The sequence below is a fragment of the Melanostigma gelatinosum genome (genome assembly GCF_949748355.1).
Source record: "Melanostigma gelatinosum genome assembly, chromosome: 3".
NCBI lineage: Eukaryota > Metazoa > Chordata > Actinopteri > Perciformes > Zoarcidae > Melanostigma > Melanostigma gelatinosum.
Window position 1 is genome coordinate 23,469,056 of NC_136636.1, and position 20,655 is coordinate 23,489,710.

The 20,655-nt window shown below is 45.7% G+C and overlaps 1 protein-coding gene across 1 annotated transcript in view; it reads left to right on the top strand.

Annotated features, from left to right (window-relative positions):
* ephb2b (eph receptor B2b) overlaps positions 1–20,655 on the top strand; it is a gene marked incomplete at its 5' end in the record, with an annotated part of 111,479 nt that overhangs the window by 86,359 nt on the left and 4,465 nt on the right. The window contains 7 exons of the mRNA XM_079297056.1: positions 9,653–9,777; positions 11,003–11,165; positions 13,099–13,207; positions 14,456–14,523; positions 16,093–16,215; positions 16,370–16,617; positions 20,096–20,311. Coding sequence (XP_079153182.1) covers positions 9,653–9,777; positions 11,003–11,165; positions 13,099–13,207; positions 14,456–14,523; positions 16,093–16,215; positions 16,370–16,617; positions 20,096–20,311 — 1,052 coding nt within the window. The remainder of the gene's footprint in view (positions 1–9,652; positions 9,778–11,002; positions 11,166–13,098; positions 13,208–14,455; positions 14,524–16,092; positions 16,216–16,369; positions 16,618–20,095; positions 20,312–20,655) is intronic.

The window sequence follows — 20,655 nt, forward strand, 5'->3', positions numbered from 1 at the left end:
GGCAGATGCCGCGCTGAATGGTGCTCCAGCCCGTTTTATAAGCATCTGACTAACTCCCCAAAACTTGTGCTGTGTTGATTATGTAGAAGCCTTGAAATGCCCCTCCAAGCCTTTTTTATATCTACACATATATATATATGTACATATAATAATGAGTCACAAGTAAGCCTTTGGCTTTGAGCTGTCTATAAAATGTTTCTCTTTGCATGACATTTAATGAGCGGAGGGTGCTTTCTGTTAGGGACGGAGGGTGAAAACCATAGTGTGTGTGTGTGTGTGTGTGTGTGTGTGTGTGTCTAGGTCTTACAATGATTTAACTGGTCTGACGGGTGAGAGAGTGGTGACTCAACAAAAGTCGCCACATTACAGCCTCGAAACTCCTGGCAAGGTGACTCACTGTCGAGTGAGGCTGTTGTCGAGCAGCGTGTTCAGGTCTGGTCATTGAAACAGCGTAGAGTACCCCTCTCTGTGCTTGAAGAGCCTGAAGTACCGACGTCATCTCAGAGCTTTCTAACCACTTTCCCTTTTCAACCCAATTCCTGCGATGTCCTCCCTCGTTCTCCCCGTCCCCTAACCGTAGCCGGCCTGCAGTGCATTCGTTATTAATGTACGAAGACCATGTTCCCACCCAGAGGTTTAATCCAACCTCTCTGATGAGCGGCAGTATGTGATTTTGTCTTCACACAGTCTGAGACATGTGGCTGGATGGACAGCCTACAAACACACACAAGTTCTATGTAAGGTCCTTCCCGAGGTCTTTGTACACCGGAGTGCTCGGAAATAAAGCCGTCACGATATACAATACTAGAGAGAGAGTCTGTAACCACAACTGCATTCATAAAATCATTTTAGAGGCGCTGGATTATTAACATGACATCATCATATGCACAATGAACTATGTGAACAAAAAAGTCCCTGTAGCATTACAAGCTAGCATCATTTCCAAAATGTACCATTTTAGGAGGTGCAAAAGTGTAAATCGAGGTATAACTTTATGTCTAAATCCATAGAAAATATGTGTTTCAGAGTTGCTAGTATTCATAGAGTTCACAATGAGAGAGAAGTATCTGATTACGCTCACCAGTATTGCTGATTGCAGCTTTCTGCACAACAGCTCATCCAAAGGACTTCACACTCGACACGGCGCCTCCTCGGGTCAGACGCCTCCAGAGTCTGAGGTCAATCAGGGGAACGTTTGTTGAGGAAATCGAAGGCCAGACATACAAATATTTTTCGTTAAATTGGAGTAAAGTTTCGATACATTGAGGTACTTTGTGTTACTTTTGTGAAATGAATTTAAAATTGTCAAGATTTACATCTCGACTTCATTCGTCAAGTTGCAGCTCAGATATTGGGATTCTCTCCGTCTCATCTCTTCACTCTAAATGGGTCAAACATTTGCAAGCTAGCATTTCTTTTCATTTCTGTTCAGTCCTATGTAACAGTTACACCTGACTTACATGGTTTACAAATATTTAGTAAGATCTAATCTCTATATATAAAACTAGCTTGTGTGGTGGAAGCAGTTTTAATGAGGTCATGTGTGAAACACTGAGTAAACACTTATGTTAGAAAAAGCTTCGATGCAAATTGTGTTTATCGCTAAATATCATTCATATGTACATATATGAAGGCAGTAGAGTCTATTTAAGACTATTTTAGTTTTTTTATAGATTACAAAATAACTCATCTAAGTCTGTAGCTTTAAATCAAGAAGACAAACACATACTCGCTAACTCATGACGGGACTGCCAGTTATTTGCTAGCTTACTCCGGAGCCGCTGTATAATCTATCTCAGTGCACAGAGGTGAGGTAATTCTGAATTGCACAAGAGATGAGTTCGATCTCTCGATATGCTCATGCCATATTGCATTCTGTAGTGGTCGGGTGTATTAGATTCCAGAGGACGTGTCTGTGGAGGCATTTCATTAACTCAAGGTGAGCCACGCCGTCTGCTGCTAATGCCATCGAGAAGCAGACGGACTGAATTGGTTTCTTATCAGGTGAACTGGCCAATTGTGGAAGTGAACCGCATTACTCAGAGGATGCGCGCGGTGGAGTCGGATTTTCATGTGGTCGAGGGGGGGGGGGAGATTTATGACTTAATTACCGGCCAAATTGCCCAGGGCCAGAGTAACCAGGCCTACCGGGGGCTCTGCCGCTCCACCGGGCCGTGGTGCCGAGCCAGGTGGGACTGCCAGAATGTGTCCACGCACCAGCCAGCCAAATGTGGCTACTACACTGTTGACTTCAGGCCAGTGTCACCGGTTGAAAAAAGAGCAGATTATTATGTGGCGCAATGGCACATTCATGGCAATGAATGCAGGGGTGAAAATATCGACCCATAGAAAGACAAGTCCCTGTACTATAGCCTATGTAAGAAAGACAGCCACTTAAAACAAGTACATTCTCTCAGTACATGAAGTCATTGGTAAAAGATCATTATGGCAAAAGATGGATTTGACCTATTGTGAGTGAATATATATGGACTTTTGAAATGAAGCGACATGAACAAATTCAGGCTGCTGCACCATCAGCAGCATTCAGCTCTCAATGCGTGAGAGCGATGAAGAGGGGTGAGAGACGGAGAGTCAGACAGGGACCACCAGTGTACATGACGTGCTGTGTGACAGCGACAGAAGGCGTTGAGAAGGACACATATGGTGGGTGCTGGTGTAGGTCAGCCATGGCAGACAGACAGAAGGCCCCAGCATGCACCTGGAGCCCTGCACTGACGGAGCCTTGAGACGAGGCCGCACTGGTAATCAGCCAGTCACACACACACACACACACACACACACACACACACACACACACACACACCACCTGCAGGCTGCCGTCGATACGAAGCAACCTGTTTACAAAGACACGGCCAGAGGAGCGCTGCAGCAGAGAGAGTGAGTTAAGCTCAGCGATGAAGTGTGCAGTAAGCAGCCTGAAGGGGTTGGACAGTGCGGCTCATCAGATGACTTTAAGTAACCTACGCATGCAATATGAATTTAGTCACGACTCCCCACGAGACAATTAGCACACGGATCGTCAAAATGAGGTGACTAATTGATCACTGATTAGTCATTCAGTAACCTTACTTCCTGTGCACATCATATGGATCTCTTCCTCCTTCAGGAGGTGATCTGCGGGCTCAGGCCCGTGCAGGGAGGAGAGGAATAGAGTATGCACATCGCCTGCGTACTAATCTAGTTTAAAAGGCCACGATCTCTCGCCCCAGTGGGCTACAAGAGGGAACATGATATGAACCTACATTTAATTACAGTTGAGTGCATTAGCTGTGGATTTAGAAGCCCCAATAATTGGCCGCGCTTCCACGCAGAGTCATGTATTTACTCTTTACATACAAGAGGACAACGGTCACAGAAATGAAAAAGGAGATAATAAATAAAGGTGATGAAGCAAAAAAGGGGTCTTTCTCTCCCGTTCTCTTTGCCAAACACACTCTTGAAGTTCAAGTTCCTGTGGTGACATACAGATCAAGTATTCCTTTTAAGGCGGATGCAAAACAGGGACGTCATTGTCGGGGTTTTTTTCTGGTTTCAACACAACGAGCTGCCCCCCCCCCCCAGATGTCACTAGTGCCTCTCATCTTTTAACGGAGCCTCGATACACTCGTTTAGATCATCTCGCTGATCATGCGATCTTCGTCCACCATCATCCTCTCCAAGGTTTTCAAGGAACTTTATAAGCAGAGATGATCTTTTATAATCCTTGCCGTCGTTTGCCGCAACCTCACAGTGCGTGCGTAGATGAACACGACTTCGACGTTACGCCAGAAGTCATCTCTGGAGCAGATGTGCTACAGGCACCTTCCTCGTCTTGATGTTGTTTGAAAAATGTTACTCTGGAGCTGCTCAGTAGCGACAGAAGGAGGTGGTGGGACTCCTAGATATGACATCACTAAGTATAATACTCACGCTGTGTAATGAAGTGTGTATTTTAAAGTAACCTTCAGCAACTGTTCATATCAGAAGCTTTGAGACGTACTTTTATAGGTTCATTGAATCGAGGCAACACCACACACTTTCATGTAGCAGCACACATTCTTGTTCGCTTCGCTCGAATCGTCATGTTACATGGACTGAATCAAGTCCATCCACAGTTATGAAACAGCTATTCAGCTCCGGTCTGCTCTTGTCAGCATTCTACTTTTTCTTTTCCTCGACCAGTTATTAACTCGATAAAAGTCAACATGTTTTCGCGTGCCACTGACCAAATCAGAGGAAAAAAGAAAGCTGTGGCCCGCACTCGTCTTTCCAACAATGTGAAATATTGACATGCAGTCCGTGGTTTGTGGACTTTCCTTCTGCTCGCAGATGCCAGTTTTTGAAGTAGTTTAAATGCAGAAAAACAGCTTGCATATTAAACAGAATCCAGTCTCCCCCAGAGCTGTGTGAGTGAAAACCCTCATTCCACATCAGCTCAAACATTGTGTCTGTTCAGCCCCGAGAAACGAAGAGACGACAGCAGATTGTTGTGTCTTTGTAACAATCTGTCTTTCACAAGGGGTTTTTGAGAATTCACTTACTTTATTGTATTAAAATAAGCGTTTCAAGAACTATAATCTGGTCCATGTTAGACGATCACAACATTTTTTTTGGTTTGGTTCATTGAAAACTGATATATATTAAATACAACATATGGACGGGATGGACAGAAGTCTTTTATCAAGCTGTAGACACTGTGCAGGTTCTTGTTAGACGTTTTGACCACAAGAACCATGTGTTTCTGTGTGGAAGTCCCGATAGCATTCACTGCAATAAAGAACTAAAGAATGTACTGTTCAATTATTCAAAGATGATTTAAAAGCTCAAAGTGGCTCACATACTGAGGGTTGTATTCAGCAGCATCCACCAACAGAACCTCGAAGGAAGCGTATGTACTGGATTGCATGACCGCTCAGTTGCTGCAGAGTAACTCTCTCTGCAGCGTTGTCTCCGTACATACTCATCATGGTTTAGATTTAAGCCCCGGCCTCTGCAAGCATCTGAAAACTCTTCAAGCCCCTGAAGTGCCTGTTTTATAATTAGCTTATGGTGTGTATACGAGTGTATTATAGTGCCCAATCTTTTCCAGTGCAGATGGTTTAAAGCTTGATGAACTGAAATCTCACTTTTCTAGCTTTACTGCACTGGAAAATCTTCATAGATGTAAAAACCCACAATCCCTTGCAGCTGGGGAAACAGGGCAGGCTGCCAGCATGCTAAAAGTGCATACAAATACGGGCCTCTCCCTTTAAGGCGGCTCGATGTGCCGCTCATAAATGGACGTCGGTCGGGGAGAGCGGAGCAGCGGCAGCCTGTTTGGGAGGCTGCCTGGTGGAGAACCAGCTGGTTTGGGCCCTTCGGGAGAGGCCGCGCTGTCGGGGAACCGGTTTTCACAATGAAAAAGGAAAAGGGGATTTACAAGCCCTGACCTGTTGTCGCTACCTCCCCCATCTTCTCCAAATCATAGCGCTGCTCTCTGCACCAGAACGTCTAATCATCAGAACCACATGGTTGTAGACACATTAGGATGTTAGAAAGAGACAGATTAAAGGCCTTAAACATCGACTTTCTCAGAAGCAGGTGATGCATGCGACAGCAGAAGTTGGTGGTTATTCCTTCTTTCTTTTTTTAACAGAGTTCCAAATCATGAGGTGGTGTTGTCTCACCTGCAGAGAATAAAAGACACTATTTCATTGCCGTAACTTCCCCACCGCTGCTCCTCTGAGCACGGCTCGATGTGACGGTTACTGTTGGTGTCTTCAGGTCCTGGAGCACCTGAACAGTAGAACTCCAGCCAAACACAGGAACGGTCAGAGAGGAAGTGGAAAAGCCCACCAATAGAGTGTCGTGTAATAAAAGATAAGAGGCATAAATGAATGGGACGGATGAAAGCCTTCGCTCCCGTTCAGCAGAAGCACGGCCCATTAAATCGGCTTGGATTTAAATGAAATATCCCCGTACACTCCATCTTTAATTGATTAGGGAAGTCACTAGGTGTTCAAACACAACACGGAGACATCTATTAGAGATGCTGAGCAAAACAGAGCCCTTTGTGTTGCGTGTTGTTGGGCCAAGGCCAGAGCGACATGCTAGAATAGACTCCAAAGCAGCCTTTCATATCAGATCCCAGGCTGGGTAATGATGTGGGGTCCGAAACCTAATTCTTTGACAACAGCTGGGGCCTCCCATCCTCTCACAATCAAGCCATGCGATACACAACCTTGAAGGTTTCAGATGGACACCGAGGCCCCCCTGTCCTGGGGCCCCGGGCATATTAAAAGCCTTTATTGTCTTTGCAGACATGGACATATTGGAGAAAAGAAATCAAACACAATCTTTTCGTTGTTGGACTGATGTGTCTGGGGGAGCGGGGATCATGAAACACCTTGTATGAAACATCAATAATCATCAGTGATGCATCTCCAGCTTTGACATGAGAAATTATGCCTCCTCCTCCTCCTCCTCCTGCTCCTGCTCTCTCTCTCCTGGTGGTATATGGGAAACTCCTGTTACAGACATGTTCATCAAGGCCATTTATCTTTCGATTTCAGCCATCTAATTTAATTCGGTAAACTTACAATCCCTGTCTTTGTCATCGTGACCGCTTCATTGGGTTTAAGGACATGAATGGAGCATTCATTGAGGAAACCTATAAATACAGCGTCCCGGTGAAAGTGGAGCTCGCCCACTTTGAGCAAATGTATCTGACTTGACATGCTTTATGATTAGTCGGTCTCCAGTATATAAATGACGGGGAAAACTTTCTTACATCTTTGTTTTTAATTTCTAATTGTCTTTAATGGGGTGCAATCCACCACGCGGTTTAAAGATAATCATTGTAACAACAGAGAAAATGTCTTGAAACAACTAAAGCATGCATTCAGCGGCATAACTCTGTGAATAATGTTGACACAATGAAAACCAAGTGTTTACTCAAGCCTGTAAATTATAGATTAAGTTGGGGGGGGGATGTTAGCTACACTTGGAGTCTAGGAGTACAATGGAGAGCTGTAGATTACTTAAATTAGATGCACGAAAATGGTTTTCATATGCGAGACGTTGACTCTGCGTACCACTGCATTCCACAGCCAATTGGTGGAATGTCAGCTTAGCTTGAAATGCATGTGCTGAATTGACTTGAAATACTCAACACAGCTGGATTGCGATTTACTCTCCAAGTCGAATGTTTCAACGCGTCGTGTTTTTGCTGAGTATTTACTTTGCACTAAAAGCCCACGTCTTCATTTTAATTTAATCCCAGTTTGTTTTTCCGTCGCACCAAAACCTTATCGTGACATGGCGACTGCCACCCCCGCTGTCTGGAAGTTGTTCTCTCGCAGAAGAAAAACCAGTGTTCTCCTCCAACAGCTTTTCATGTTGGCATGCGTCCATCCTCTGCACATGAGTACATGAGCTGCCTTTGTTTCCCTGGCTCTGTATCAGGTTACTAGGCATGGCTGCACCGTGTGTTTAATGGAAATGCTATGCAGGAAAAGGCCATGTGGCAGTCTTGGATATGTGTGCATCCGTAATGGGATACTCGTGAGCTCCTCTTAGAGTAACTGTTTGCCTTATTAGGCTGTCGTCCTGCGACTGCAAACAAACTAGTGTGCACAGTGAGATGGAGGGGATTCCTGAGGCCGGCGCCCCGACTGGATACTGTGTACATTACCGTACCTCCGGCTCCAGGACAGCGCCGTGATGTATGTTCTGCTGCAGAGTCGCAGGCCATCGTGCTGTAAGTGCTTTGGCTGAGATGAAATATGGAACGTGTATTTATTATCTGCTGGCAGCAGCACACGAGGACATGCTCCGTCTCTTGACCATCACAGTTTATATGAGACATCATAATTTGTTGCCTGAGGTGGAAGCTTCTGTTTGGGTCACAGGGCATGCAAGGCAGTGCTGATTAGCTGATGAGAATCATTGGCTCTGACTCACCGTGGTCACTTACAAGCTATATTTTCTCCCCTGCTGGAGGACAGTAGTTGCATGAACAGCGTCCACATTACATACGGAGGATTTTAAACCCACATGCAGCCTTAGAATCTCTCATTAGAGAGGCGTGGCCGTTTGTAATTTCCCAGTCAGTGGTTTTTCCGTAGAGAACGTGTGCCGGCGGAGGGACTTCACACATGAATGTGTGTGCAGCACGGGCCTGTAGGGGATGAGTGTGGGGCTGGGTGTTCATAAATCCTGGCCAGCACTCCTCCTTCTCCGACTACTCCACAGCCCACCCTACCCTCTCTCACACACACACACACACACACACACACAGCTCAGACATAGAGGCCTGCAGGCCTTGCCAGGCTCCCCAGACAGAGCTTTTTATCTCCGGCCTCTCTTAGCTTTACACTGACCCACGGCACCCTGAACTAATCTTAATGGTTGTTGGAGGACGTGAGGTGATCACTCTCCCCTGACCTTAGTGTTGTGCTGAAAATAATGTACCAAGTTTTAGGTCCCGGGGCTAGTGTGGGCCACCCTGAATTTTTCTTGTTTTCTCTTGTTTTAAGAAAATGTATGACCAATATAAAGTCACCCAGTACTAAAGGAAAAGCTGCTTTTTATTTATTTATTATTTTAAGACAGATATAATGAAAGCAATGTTGGCTTTTGTTAACAGGACCATACCAATGGTGTTAGATTTTACCAATAATGTCACGAAAAATGTTTTCTTCACACTGCAGCCCACAGTTTTCCATTTGCCTTTAGTTTGATGTTCCGTCTTTGAGAGCGAGAGATTGTCTCCGTTGCATTAAGAATCAACTTGCAGAGACTTCAAAGTTGATTCGTAAGGAAATCCATTCCAGACTCACGGCTGGTTTCATCGTGAAGTCGCGTTATCCGTGAGCGGTACTGCTGACAAATGCGGATGGTGTAGTTTGGGATGCCAAATGTCACAGCACTGTTAACTTGATTTTCAGAGCCCAAGTCAATCTCACCTGTGGACATAAATAACGCTGTTGTGTTGGCCGCTCCACACAGAGCCAGTTGAAAGTCCAACGTGTTAACTTTTATATCTTCCTCAAAAGGCAAAGGAAACCAGCGTGTGCCTGGGAAGTGAAATTGGGAAAAAAAATAAATGTTGGCAGTGATTTAAAACATGTGGTTTGTAGCATAGAAAACCTCTGCTACGGCCCTTTAAGCTGTCATCTTACGTTCATAAACAACTCGCAAAGTCAAATTATAAAGCGGAGGACAAAAACACTGCACCGAAACGATGTGTTGCATTTTGCGTCTTGTGATTTGCGCAATTCGTTTTGTTTAGTTTGTGCGGCTCACACAATGGGCTTCCTGCATGTAAATGCACGGTGGTCTGGTGATCTCAACATCATTTGTTTGGAGACGGCGGTCTGTTATAAGCGGGTTTGTCAAGCGTAAATGAATCACGTGAAGATCACAGTTGACACTGGGAAGTCCCGTGAGGCTGCTCGTGTGGTTTAGCCGGTGTTGTGAGTGCACGTCTATGCCGTGAGACTGCAGTATATTACATTGACTTTATGGCATTACGTAGTACACCTTTGCAGAACCCGGTGTTTGTCTCTGAGATTAAAGATGCTGTAAAACTCTCTGTGCGTGACTTGTGGAGTCTGTAGTGATTGATTGGCCTCGCCCCTTTAACAAACTCTCTTTGTCTCCTCTCCTGCAGCCCCATCCACAGTGTCCATAATGCACCAGATCAGTCGCACGGTGGACAGCATCACCCTCTCCTGGTCCCAGCCTGACCAGCCCAACGGAGTCATCCTGGACTATGAGCTGCAGTATTATGAAAAGGTACCAGCGATGCAGCAACACGTTGGTCCTCCGAGCCCTCATCGATCCATACTAACACAACTTTCCTGAATAAACGATGTGCCAATGGTACTCTTTTGTTAAGTCGTACATTTAAATTCAGAGTATCCCCTCACGCTCGTTTGCATAACAGCACATCCTAGGAGGCGGGCAGACAGAGCTTCTGAACATTGCTTAGAACTTCTGCTCGTTCTCTTTCAATTATAATCACGGTCAGTCACCGGAGAAGGAAACCGCTCTCAGCCCTGCAGCGGGGCCGCAGGGGATTGACGAGCAGAGACGTGCGGTTGAAACAATGGTGCGCCGACTGCTGTAAAAATAGTATTGGAAAGGGCACGCTCCCGCCGAATCGGCGCACTCTCTCACAAGAACACTCGCAAATACCACGTTGACTCAATGCACAGTGATCACTACAACAAAAACAACGCACACAGCCATTGGCAGACGTAGGAACACAATCACACACACACACACACACAGTGTTTGTCGAGCTTTCGTCGACACGCTGAGCCGTTCCACTTTTGAGTCTAATTCCCTTTTCTGACACTGCTGGAGAGAGCTGTCAAAACAACTGTCCCGGCCCCTGCTGCGGCTCAGAAGTGCAGCGGGTTGAAGGGAGCGGCTAAAAGAGAGCGTCTCGGTCCTCCGCTGCTCTCGGACCTGAAAGCAGTGAAATGCAGCTCTGATCATCAGAAGGCGCGGCTCACAAACGCCGCTGACCTGAAACTGCCACCAAATCGACCTTCTTTTTTTTTTTAACTGCATCTGTGCCGGATGTGTGCCTCGCCCCAGCCCTGCAGATTCATCAAACACAATGCTGGCACATCATTCAGATTATTCCATTGTGGTTACTAATGTCGAGATGAGCGTCGCTGCTTCTTCTCTGTACCATGTCTGCTCTCAATATTTCAGTTCCAGTGCAGAACAAGATCCTAGTAGAAGGTTTGATCCGTATGCTGTTTGGTGCATTTTCTGCTTAGTAACAAAGCACTTAAAGTATTATGTCCTTATAAATGGCTAAATGATCTATAAAATGACTAGATACTTCAATGAAGTGCTGTGTTTGCTGATACCGTTGCCTCGTTCGTTCTTCCTGCTCTACTATGTAATTTATTGACGTGGCACTTCATAATTGCTGGCCTTTGCAATTGGACTGTAATTACTAACGTGCACAAATTCAACATGTCGTCTTTTTTTCCTCTCCCAGGACCAGTCGGAATACAACGCCACCGCCATCCGGAGCCAGACCAACACGGTGGTCATCCGCGGCCTCAAGCCAGGCAGCATCTACGTGTTCCAGGTCCGGGCCCGCACCGTAGCCGGCTTTGGACGCTACAGTGGCAAACTGTACTTCCAGACCATGACTGAGGGTGAGAATTCAGCTAATGTTCCCCGGAGCACGCAGAGCTGTTAACGCCTCTTGTGCCCGGGGCCCATCGACACGCCCTGTAGTGTAGCATGGATGCAGACAGCTGCGGGAATGAAAGGAAATCTTGTTGTGGCGTAAACAGTTACAGACGAGTGGGAAACATACCCACGCATTACACTCGTAATTATGTCTTCATTGATATTTCAGCATTCATGATTTCTGTCCTGTCTGTGGTTCACAAATGTCCCATTTTTTCGTTGCCTAGCTGTTTGCTAGTTTGCCTTGAAGTCAAGGATGAGGTGGAACTTGTCTTATCTTTGTACGGTGTACGGGTAGAAGAAGTAACATTCAGTAAACATCAGTCGTGGAGGTTAATGTTAGAGCTACGGCCTGGGTTTTCCCCCCCTCTGAACATCTCATTTCCTTCAGCCTGCAGCGCCCAGGGCCATCATTAGCCTGAACCTTTGCACCAACGTCCCTGATGCTGCCACATGCACAGATCCCAGCACTAAAGATACATCACAACTGACTCACAGCTGTAAATATTCAGTAAACCCACCGTGCATCAGGCTCAGTGTTTTCAGTTTGTGCCGATAATTGTTTCTTTTCTAAAAAGAAAAGTAGACCAGTCCAGAGGGATTTTCACCTGGATACGATGTGCCGATGCAGCCAGAAAGTAGTTTCCTGCTGAAAGAAGACACTGATTACCATAGTTTGATGTAAACAATGCACCTTTGTGATGAGAACAGCTCTGAAAATGCTGACGTGAAGGAAGGAAAAGTTAGCAGAAAGTGAAAATAAGTCCCTTTCACTTAAGGTTAAACCAGTGTTTTCCAAACTTTTCTTTTGGGGACCCACTTTTAAAAAATGACAAACCATCACGACCCAATTCATAATAGGCCTCATCTATACATTCTTTTGTTACCGCCATTTACATTCCTGTCTCGAATAAAATCACCTTTGGGTTGCAACCGAGTCTTTGGGAATTACTGGGTTGAACTACAGTCTTTGCACTATAATTACAAACAAAATCTGATTCCAGTATGAAATGGATTTGTATGTTTTTTTTACCCAATGTCGACTGTTACTCATGACTCATCATTTCGCCTATTTCTTTTGAAGTACTGTGCTGCTGGTACTTCAGACCTGCAGTACTTCAGGGTTATAAACAGTACAGATGAACAGGCATGTGATAAACCAGCAGTCCTCAGCAGAGCTTCGTGCTTAAAGACACTTTAATAGCACTATATCAATATTTCATGAATGTTGTTAAGGGTAGTTAGAATGTAGTTGGTAAAAAAATATATTTACGTATTTGTCAAATACTAAGACTCTTTCTGTGGCCCCTCAAGTGGATTCTGGTTTATAAACAAATAGTAATTTAACATCGTAAAACACAGTTGTAATTGAATATGTCTTTAAAGGAAAACAACATTATTGAGTATTTTCAAACACTGAATGTTCCCTCCATGCTTATTTACACCATCCACAAGCACGTAGAACCACGGGCATCTCACTGACCCGTATCTGGCAACCATCGTGCAGTCGTGTGTCATGTGCAGAGCTCAAGAGAAGAGCCTGGCTCTGCCTCCATGTGCCCATTCAGGAGCTGGATTCCTGCTCTTGGCTGCCCGCTCAGTCTGGGCCTCACCCAAACATGCTCTCTCCGCTCACTTCACACGCTTTCTGCCAGATGATTTGTCCATATCCGCGGCGTCTGAGCACATTCAGTGGGCTTTGGGGAAAAAGGGTCCATGCTGCCAGTCAAGATGCTAAGATGATCAGTGGTTCATCCAGCCGTATGTCTGTCTGTCACCCATTGCTCCCTCCTTATGGAGTGGCTCAGATGCTTCCCCATATGTTTCAGCGCGTGTGTGTGTGTGTGTGCGCATGGCACTTTGTTAATGTACGTATTTATTTTGTCCTTTCTATAGAGGAATACAACACCAGTATTCAGGAGAAGCTTCCACTCATCATTGGCTCGGCAGCTGCCGGCCTGGTCTTCCTCATCGCTGTGGTCGTCCTCATCATCGTCTGTAACCGGTGAGTCAGTCCTGTCCCAGTCTTTTTCAAAATGAGCCTTTGAGCCAATAAAGCAGCTGCGCTAGCTGCTAGAGAGGACTCCTCTCATTCTTTAGCTGCTGTGCTTTTATTCAGTGTAGTTGTAGGAGGTCTCTTGGCTTGCACTTTTGTGTTCTTGTTTACAGTTTGCAGATGTTGCCTGCTTGACTGTACATATACAAAAGTTAAATGATTGGTCTTGTTTGTAGCTGTAAGTCTATTGCCATCCATCCTCCGAACATTGCTCGTGGAGCTGTGTGCAAGTCCACTGAGAGCAAAGAAGAAAGTCAGATTCCTCGTATGTGTACACATTCTTGGCCAACAAAGCAGATTCTTATTAAAACTGTAGATGTGAGTTGCAGCATCTGAAAGCATCTGGTTTCAAAGATATTCATTCTTTATGAATTCCAGTCTTTCAACAGAAGAAATAATATATAAAAAGTCAACATTGCTAAGATTAAAGTTCTGTCGGTGCTCCTGCTCAGTGGGTATCAAATGTGTGTAGCTCTGCCAAGGCCAGAGTTTCACTTCCCACCGGGCCACTGCTATTAACAGCAGCTCCTTTACTCTGATTCACACAAGAGGTTGTACCAGATGAATTTCTGACGACTAGCAGAGCACGTAGATTCCCCTCCAGTAGATTTGTTTGGTGGACAGTGACGGCTTAATGACACAGGTTGTGTGCTGCATTGTGGGATGGTTTGGGAACGTCGCCAGGGCAACATTAAAGAGCCAGTCGGACAGTCAAGGAAATAAAAAGCTCCTAATGCACTGTGATGGCCGTATCGCACAAGTTCAAAAGGTATTTTAACATGTCCTCGTCAGGCTGCTCGCCAGTTGAAGCTTAGCTGACAAATTGTGTATTTTACACACATTATTTTGACAGTAATGTTGCCAGACTGTACCACAATGCATCACACAAAATCCCATCCAAATGGAAATTGGTAATAATTACTTGCTCACCATGTTTAGTGTGAATGTGTGAGATGTAACCAGCTGTGCACCAGAAAGGAAAAAGGCATGTTTGTGTTGCGTGTGCTGTCTTCCTTTTCCAAACAAGGAAAACAGAAAAATGCTTTTCCCGGCTCTCCATTTGATCCTTGTCGGTGCATCTTTAGCGTAGGTAGACCTGGGGGGGTCTGTTTGATGTGTGCTGCTGCCCCTCCCTGCTGCTCTCTCTCTCTCTCTCTCTTTGAACCGGAGCTAGAGTTCTTTGTCTTTCCCCCCCAGGAGGCGTGGCTTTGACCGGACTGACTCAGAGTACACAGACAAACTGCAGCACTACACCAGCGGCCACAGTGAGTACACCACCACTCCCCTCCTCTCACCGCTGGCCCCCCCCCCTCAGCATCACGCACACCTGTCTCCATAACGACCATCTCACACAGTCGTCTCCGCCGCTGCCTCACACACCTGTCTCCATGGCTACCACCTTGCACGCTGGTGTCCTTGGCTACGGCTCAGCATAGCCCCCCCCCCCTACTTACTAGTAATCCTGCCTGTTGTCTGACTCTGCTCACTCGGAGCCTGGATTTAACCACATCAAAAACCAATGCTCAAGTGTGTGTTCTCTGCATCATCACATTTCATAGTGAACTAAATCCATTGTGGTGGAAATAGGTCAGTCGTCACTCCCGTTAACGCCATTAGCATGCTAATGCCACACGAGTCATCTGCCATTGTTAAAATATGTCAAAAGACTCGGTGGCTGAATGGAATCCCTCGATGATGTTCTGTCTTCTTAGAGTACAGTTGCGTATAGAGAGATGAAAGGACAATAATGCAGACATGAAGAGCAGAGGACTCGTTTCACCGCGGCTCCGCCTGAGATATTAAAGCTAATCCATCTTTCTCCTGCATGGTTGGAAGAAACGCAGATCCCACATCAAGTTCATGACCCCGTGGGTTCATTTGTTTATTTCATTGCGTAATTACCACCCCGCTTCATCCTTTTGATGTTAATTCCCCTTCTAAAAAGGTGAGAGCTTCCCCAATGTAATCCGATCACGCTGTGCAAAGAAGTCCAGTCTGTGATGCCAGTAAGACATTCTGCTGTTTCACAGCTATTAGCATCCCGTCTCAGTGCAGGCTTCTGCCCTTGTGTTTGGTGGTCTTTGCCATCGTAGGAGGGTGGTCTGTTGAACAGTGCTTCAGCTTGGGAAGAGATTTTAGGGTTTTAGTAAAGGGGGGGGGGGTTTGCCTGGTCAGATCCTCTCCATCTGTTCATCTCTGCGGCACGTTTCTTCAGCGTTAGCGTGCCAGGTTTTCAGACGGTGCGCGCATGCTCCTCTGGCTCTGCAGCAGCCCGGCCATGTGTTTAGTATCCATTGAAATGGCCTCAGGCCTGATGTGGAGGTGAGAGCCGAATAATCGGATTTAAAACTCAGGACACTTAAGTCCCCGAACACTCAAAGGCCACCTTAAGCCAATTTACCTGGCATCAGGGCTTAGGAGAGCCAATTTATTTCTTGGAGTGGAGCTGAGCGATGCTGATATAGGGTCCAGGATCCTCTCCTGTTAATGACAGTTAATGGCACTATGACTCACAGCAGACGATATATCTACATATATATATTAACGTGCTTTATCACAGCTAAGACGACTGCAGGTACCACGTCCTTTGCCGGCTACACACAGTAGCCACGAGGCACTACACACAACTGTAACCACACCACCTCCTCATCTCTCAACCTTCACCGTCTGAATGTCACGCCAGAAAGTCACATAATTGTAACAGTAATGTGTGAATGCAAGGTGAATTGATTGTTAATGTGGCGGAATGCTTTGGACCGTCAAGCCCGCAGGAGTGTATATAAGCGTGACCACAAAAAATCATACATTACAGAGCCGCTTTCCTTTTTTCCAAGTGACTCCAGGAATGAAGATTTATATTGATCCGTTCACATATGAGGACCCCAACGAGGCTGTGAGGGAGTTTGCCAAGGAGATTGATATATCCTGTGTGAAGATTGAACAGGTCATTGGTGCAGGTAATGGAAAAATCTCAGCGAGACGTGGACGGAATGTAACACTGTAAAGTAGCTCGGGTCTTAGTTGATTTGTAAATACAAATGGATGAACACAAACTGCTGATGGTACTCACTCATGTTGCTTTGAATTTAACGGCACCATTGCTCTCCACAGGAGAATTCGGAGAGGTGTGCAGCGGTAACCTGAAGCTCCCGGGCAAAAGGGAGATGTTTGTGGCCATCAAGACCCTGAAGTCTGGCTACACTGAGAAGCAAAGGCGGGACTTCCTCAGCGAGGCCAGCATCATGGGCCAGTTCGACCACCCTAACATCATCCACCTGGAGGGCGTGGTCACCAAGAGCAGTCCTGTCATGATCACCACCGAGTTCATGGAGAACGGGTCTCTGGACTCCTTCCTCAGAGTGAGCAACCGCATAAGTCTCACCTAGAACACGAGCTATTGTAGAAAACATCACACAACCAATTCTGCAGTTTTAATTTGCAGTGGTCTACGAACAAGATCTGATTAAGAATAAACTCAAACTCAGTTGGTTTCTTCGATAGAGTCTGAAGATTCTTTCAAAGTGCAATTTTGACATAAAAGAGATGAATTGTTCTGCCAGAGCAGCACTTACCTTTAGTTATTGGGACAGCTGACAAACATGGATTCATATCCTGGTTGCACACAGACACACACACACATTTGTCCAGTAATTTGACTTGGTTGCTACACTCATGCACAGTAATCCCACTTCAAGGAAACATCATTCACAGAGTCTTGTCAATCACGAGTTCCTCAGAGGTATTCTCTGTCTATGCAGTAATGCTTCTTTATTAACACTCGGATGTCTGTTATCCCCTTGTATTGATTTATTTCATGTTCTCTGTATATTTCATATTTTCTTCCTTCGTTTGCTCGTTAGAGTCCAGGACTTTATGATTCTCTTTGATGTGTCCCTTGTTTTTTTCGTCCACTGCTGGTTATGCAGCACTGGATATGGATGCATGTAGGAAACACACACTCGTTTTCCCCCCTGACAAGAAATATGCAGAGATCACAAGTTCATAGGATTTTAAATTTTCCTAATCTAACCAGAGAGATATATTCCAGTGAAGCCACCATGCTCCCCATTTATGACCCGCATAAATAATTTAAATAATTTAAAATGAGATGTCAGATGTTTAAAAATGAATCTGGCTCTAAGATGAGATGTCACACGGCCTTTCACCATCCGTCTTGGGATGTTAGAGAAATATAAACTTTATTTTTATTTTTTTCTTATATGACTTGTTGGTATGCTTTCGTGCTCACTAATTGCTCTCTTCACATTTTTGGAAGGAGCAGAAAATGGCCTCTGATTTATGGGAATTGGGGATTTAGTATCTGGCAAAAATAGGTCTATTTTTATTTCAACTGTAAACGATGGGAACTCTCTACTTAATGTGACAAGGAGAGTACTGCATGCCAGTGTAGTGCAGTGAGAATGCCACATTATAAATGAACTGAAGCCATTGGCTTTCCTGAAGTAAAAAAAAAGAATTATAGTACAATCGCACTGTACAATCGAAAGTTCTTGTTTTTGGCCACGTATGTAGCAGACAGTGAATAAGAACCATTACATTTCATGTGAATGACTGTTATCAGGCGATTTAATGATGCTGTTCAGTTCTTCAATTACAGTCTCTACCTCGTTCAACGACTTCCCCCGGTTTAATACCCACCGTGATAGTCGGTTTAAGCCCTCTGCTGCAAGCCTACATCAAAACCATCCTCCAGAAGAAGACACGCAAGCTCCCGTCAGCACACTGTTCAGACTCTCCGTCTGTATTTGCATTCTGCCTCCGACCTCAGAGACACAAAGCATCGGCTCTTTTCGGAACTTGATCTGGCGGTGAAGGGTGTTTGTGTATATGTCGATGTTTGCTAAGCATATTTGACAGCGCATAGTATTCAAAACAACGGGGGGAACCTCACGGTGACAGTTTATGACAACAATTGCTGACAGTGTCGAAGCCTCTGAACAGGGTTTGCCTATTCTCTGAGGTGATTGGTGGGCGGTTGTTTAAAATGGTCGCTGGAGTCTGTGCTGAGCTGCCTGCCGAAAGGATCGTCTCCCCCTGCTGCCTCCTGCAGAAAGACCTGCTGGGTACAAAGAGAATAGATCGATGGGAGCTGAACTGCTCTCTGGAACAGACGAGAAGCAGCGACAGAGAACTGGAGCTGTGGGTTCAAGCCCTCGTTCTATTCCCAAAATACAAAGGCAGAAGGAAGCGGCTTCACAAAGCTGGTTTGATTCTGTCTAAAGGAGTGAGACCAGTCACAACCTTGCTTCATCATCACAATGTATGAAATGTTTCAATCGCTTCATTAATAATATCCAGCAAGTTTGGAGATGTTTTGGACAAACTGTCACAGATTTGTGGTTCAATTTGTGCCAGACCCAAGTACATGTTTGGAACTAGTGGCGCCCCCTATTGAGAGATTTCAAAATAGTTTCACACACACGTGGGTCAACAGTGTCATGAAACATATCCTGTTAGCTTTGTGTTCATTGGACAAACAATTTATGATTTATAGTCTGATGTGTGTTGTGCCGCACTAACTTTCCCCTCGTGGTTTTGATTTTGTTTTGTGATGATTGGCCCAATGGTTGTATGACTTGACATGAGAATCTTGTTTACGCCTTATTTATAAGTGTTTTTGCTCGTTAATTACAGCGCCACCCCCTGGCCGATTGGAGTCATATTTCTTGCACATCATTTCCAGTTATTGGACCAAGTTTCATGCCTTTAGCTCCTTCCAGCTCACGACAATTTGAGCCGCTGCAGAACACAACAGATAATAACGAAGCAACACAAATGCAATAGGGTTCTGCCCCTTTGGGACTTAAACCCTAACGGAAGACCGTCTTTGAAATAAAACACTGTCGACATACAAATAAATCATGCTAGACCTGTATTCACACAGCTCTACAAATTCCTACGTTTTTTTCTTCCTCTTAACTTGACCTCAAAGACTTTGGAAAAATCTTTCCAATTAAAATAAATGCAAACACAGCACACAGATTACTCCAGGTTGCAATGTGTATTAGTGAGGACAGTGTCATGAATAATGCATTCTGCTTAATTGCTGCGTTACACGAGGAGCAGCAGCTTGACGTGAGGAGAAGCATCCGCTCCGTTAATGAGCAGCAGTGCGTTTGAAGAGGAAATAGGCCGATGGAGCGGTCGTGCACACCGTTGACACGGCTGTGCTCGGGGGGCGCTGCTCGCCTGCCCTCCCACTTTCCTGTCGTGGCCGTTCCGTCTGTCCACACCCGACCACCCCCCCGAGCTCCAGAGCCCTGTTCTCTGGAATCCCGTGTTCTCCGGGTGTCGTGGTGGGTGGTGGGGAGACTGCAGGTGTGCACAGTTGGAGGCACAGCTGCACCACAGCTCCAGACGCTCCCCATGCATGGGGTAAAGTGGAGGGGGGGGGGGGGACAGCTGTAGACAGCCAGACACAGCTTAGTCCTGCCGAGGCCAGTTGAGCCCAGCCCAAACCTGGCTGTTAGTATCCTGCAGGGCCTCTTCACAGAAACTCATACTGCAAAGTAACCTTTCTCCATCAGCCACACACAAGGTTGGGTTACAAGCAGACAATGTCGAAAAGAAAGATTTACAATTTGACAAAAAGGGAATCATTCTGTATTAATCATGGCACCTTTTGTTCAGAGGGGGTGCGTAGAGTTCTAAAGAATATTCACAAGAAAGAAAGTCACTACATTGTATTGAGTCAAACAAAGAAAGCATTTTAGATATTTTGTCTTAAAGCCACTTTGTGAAGTGTTTGTGTCATTGTTCAAATTCATACGCCATATGTAAAAAAAGGCATTGTAACACAATGTGTCTGTTTTGCAGCAAAACGACGGGCAGTTCACGGTGATCCAGCTCGTCGGTATGCTGCGCGGCATCGCCTCGGGCATGAAATACCTGGCCGACATGAACTATGTGCACCGCGACCTCGCTGCCCGCAACATCCTGGTCAACAGCAACCTGGTGTGCAAGGTGTCCGACTTTGGTCTCTCGCGCTTCCTGGAGGACGACACATCGGACCCCACCTACACTAGCGCTCTGGTGAGACACATGCCAGTCTCGCCTACAACAGAGTCAAACAGCCTTCTCATATGCGTCTGTTGAATTATGCTGTGAATGACTCACCGACCCGATTGAGAATGCCATTCGTCTGAAGTCCACCACAGTGCCCTCCCTATCGATACAAACGTCATCCCTTCCTCCTCCTCCAGTATTTCATGTTCACCACTTTACTCTCAGGGGTTTTCGTTACATCCACCTCCCAGTTTGGATTACAGTCGGCCATTGTTGCCGTGAACGGTGTTTCTCTCTCTCTCTCCGGAGCCGGGACACCGTGTCGGTCGGGTTTCGGTCTCGCTTCCCGCTCTTGAGGTTGTGCTCTTTGT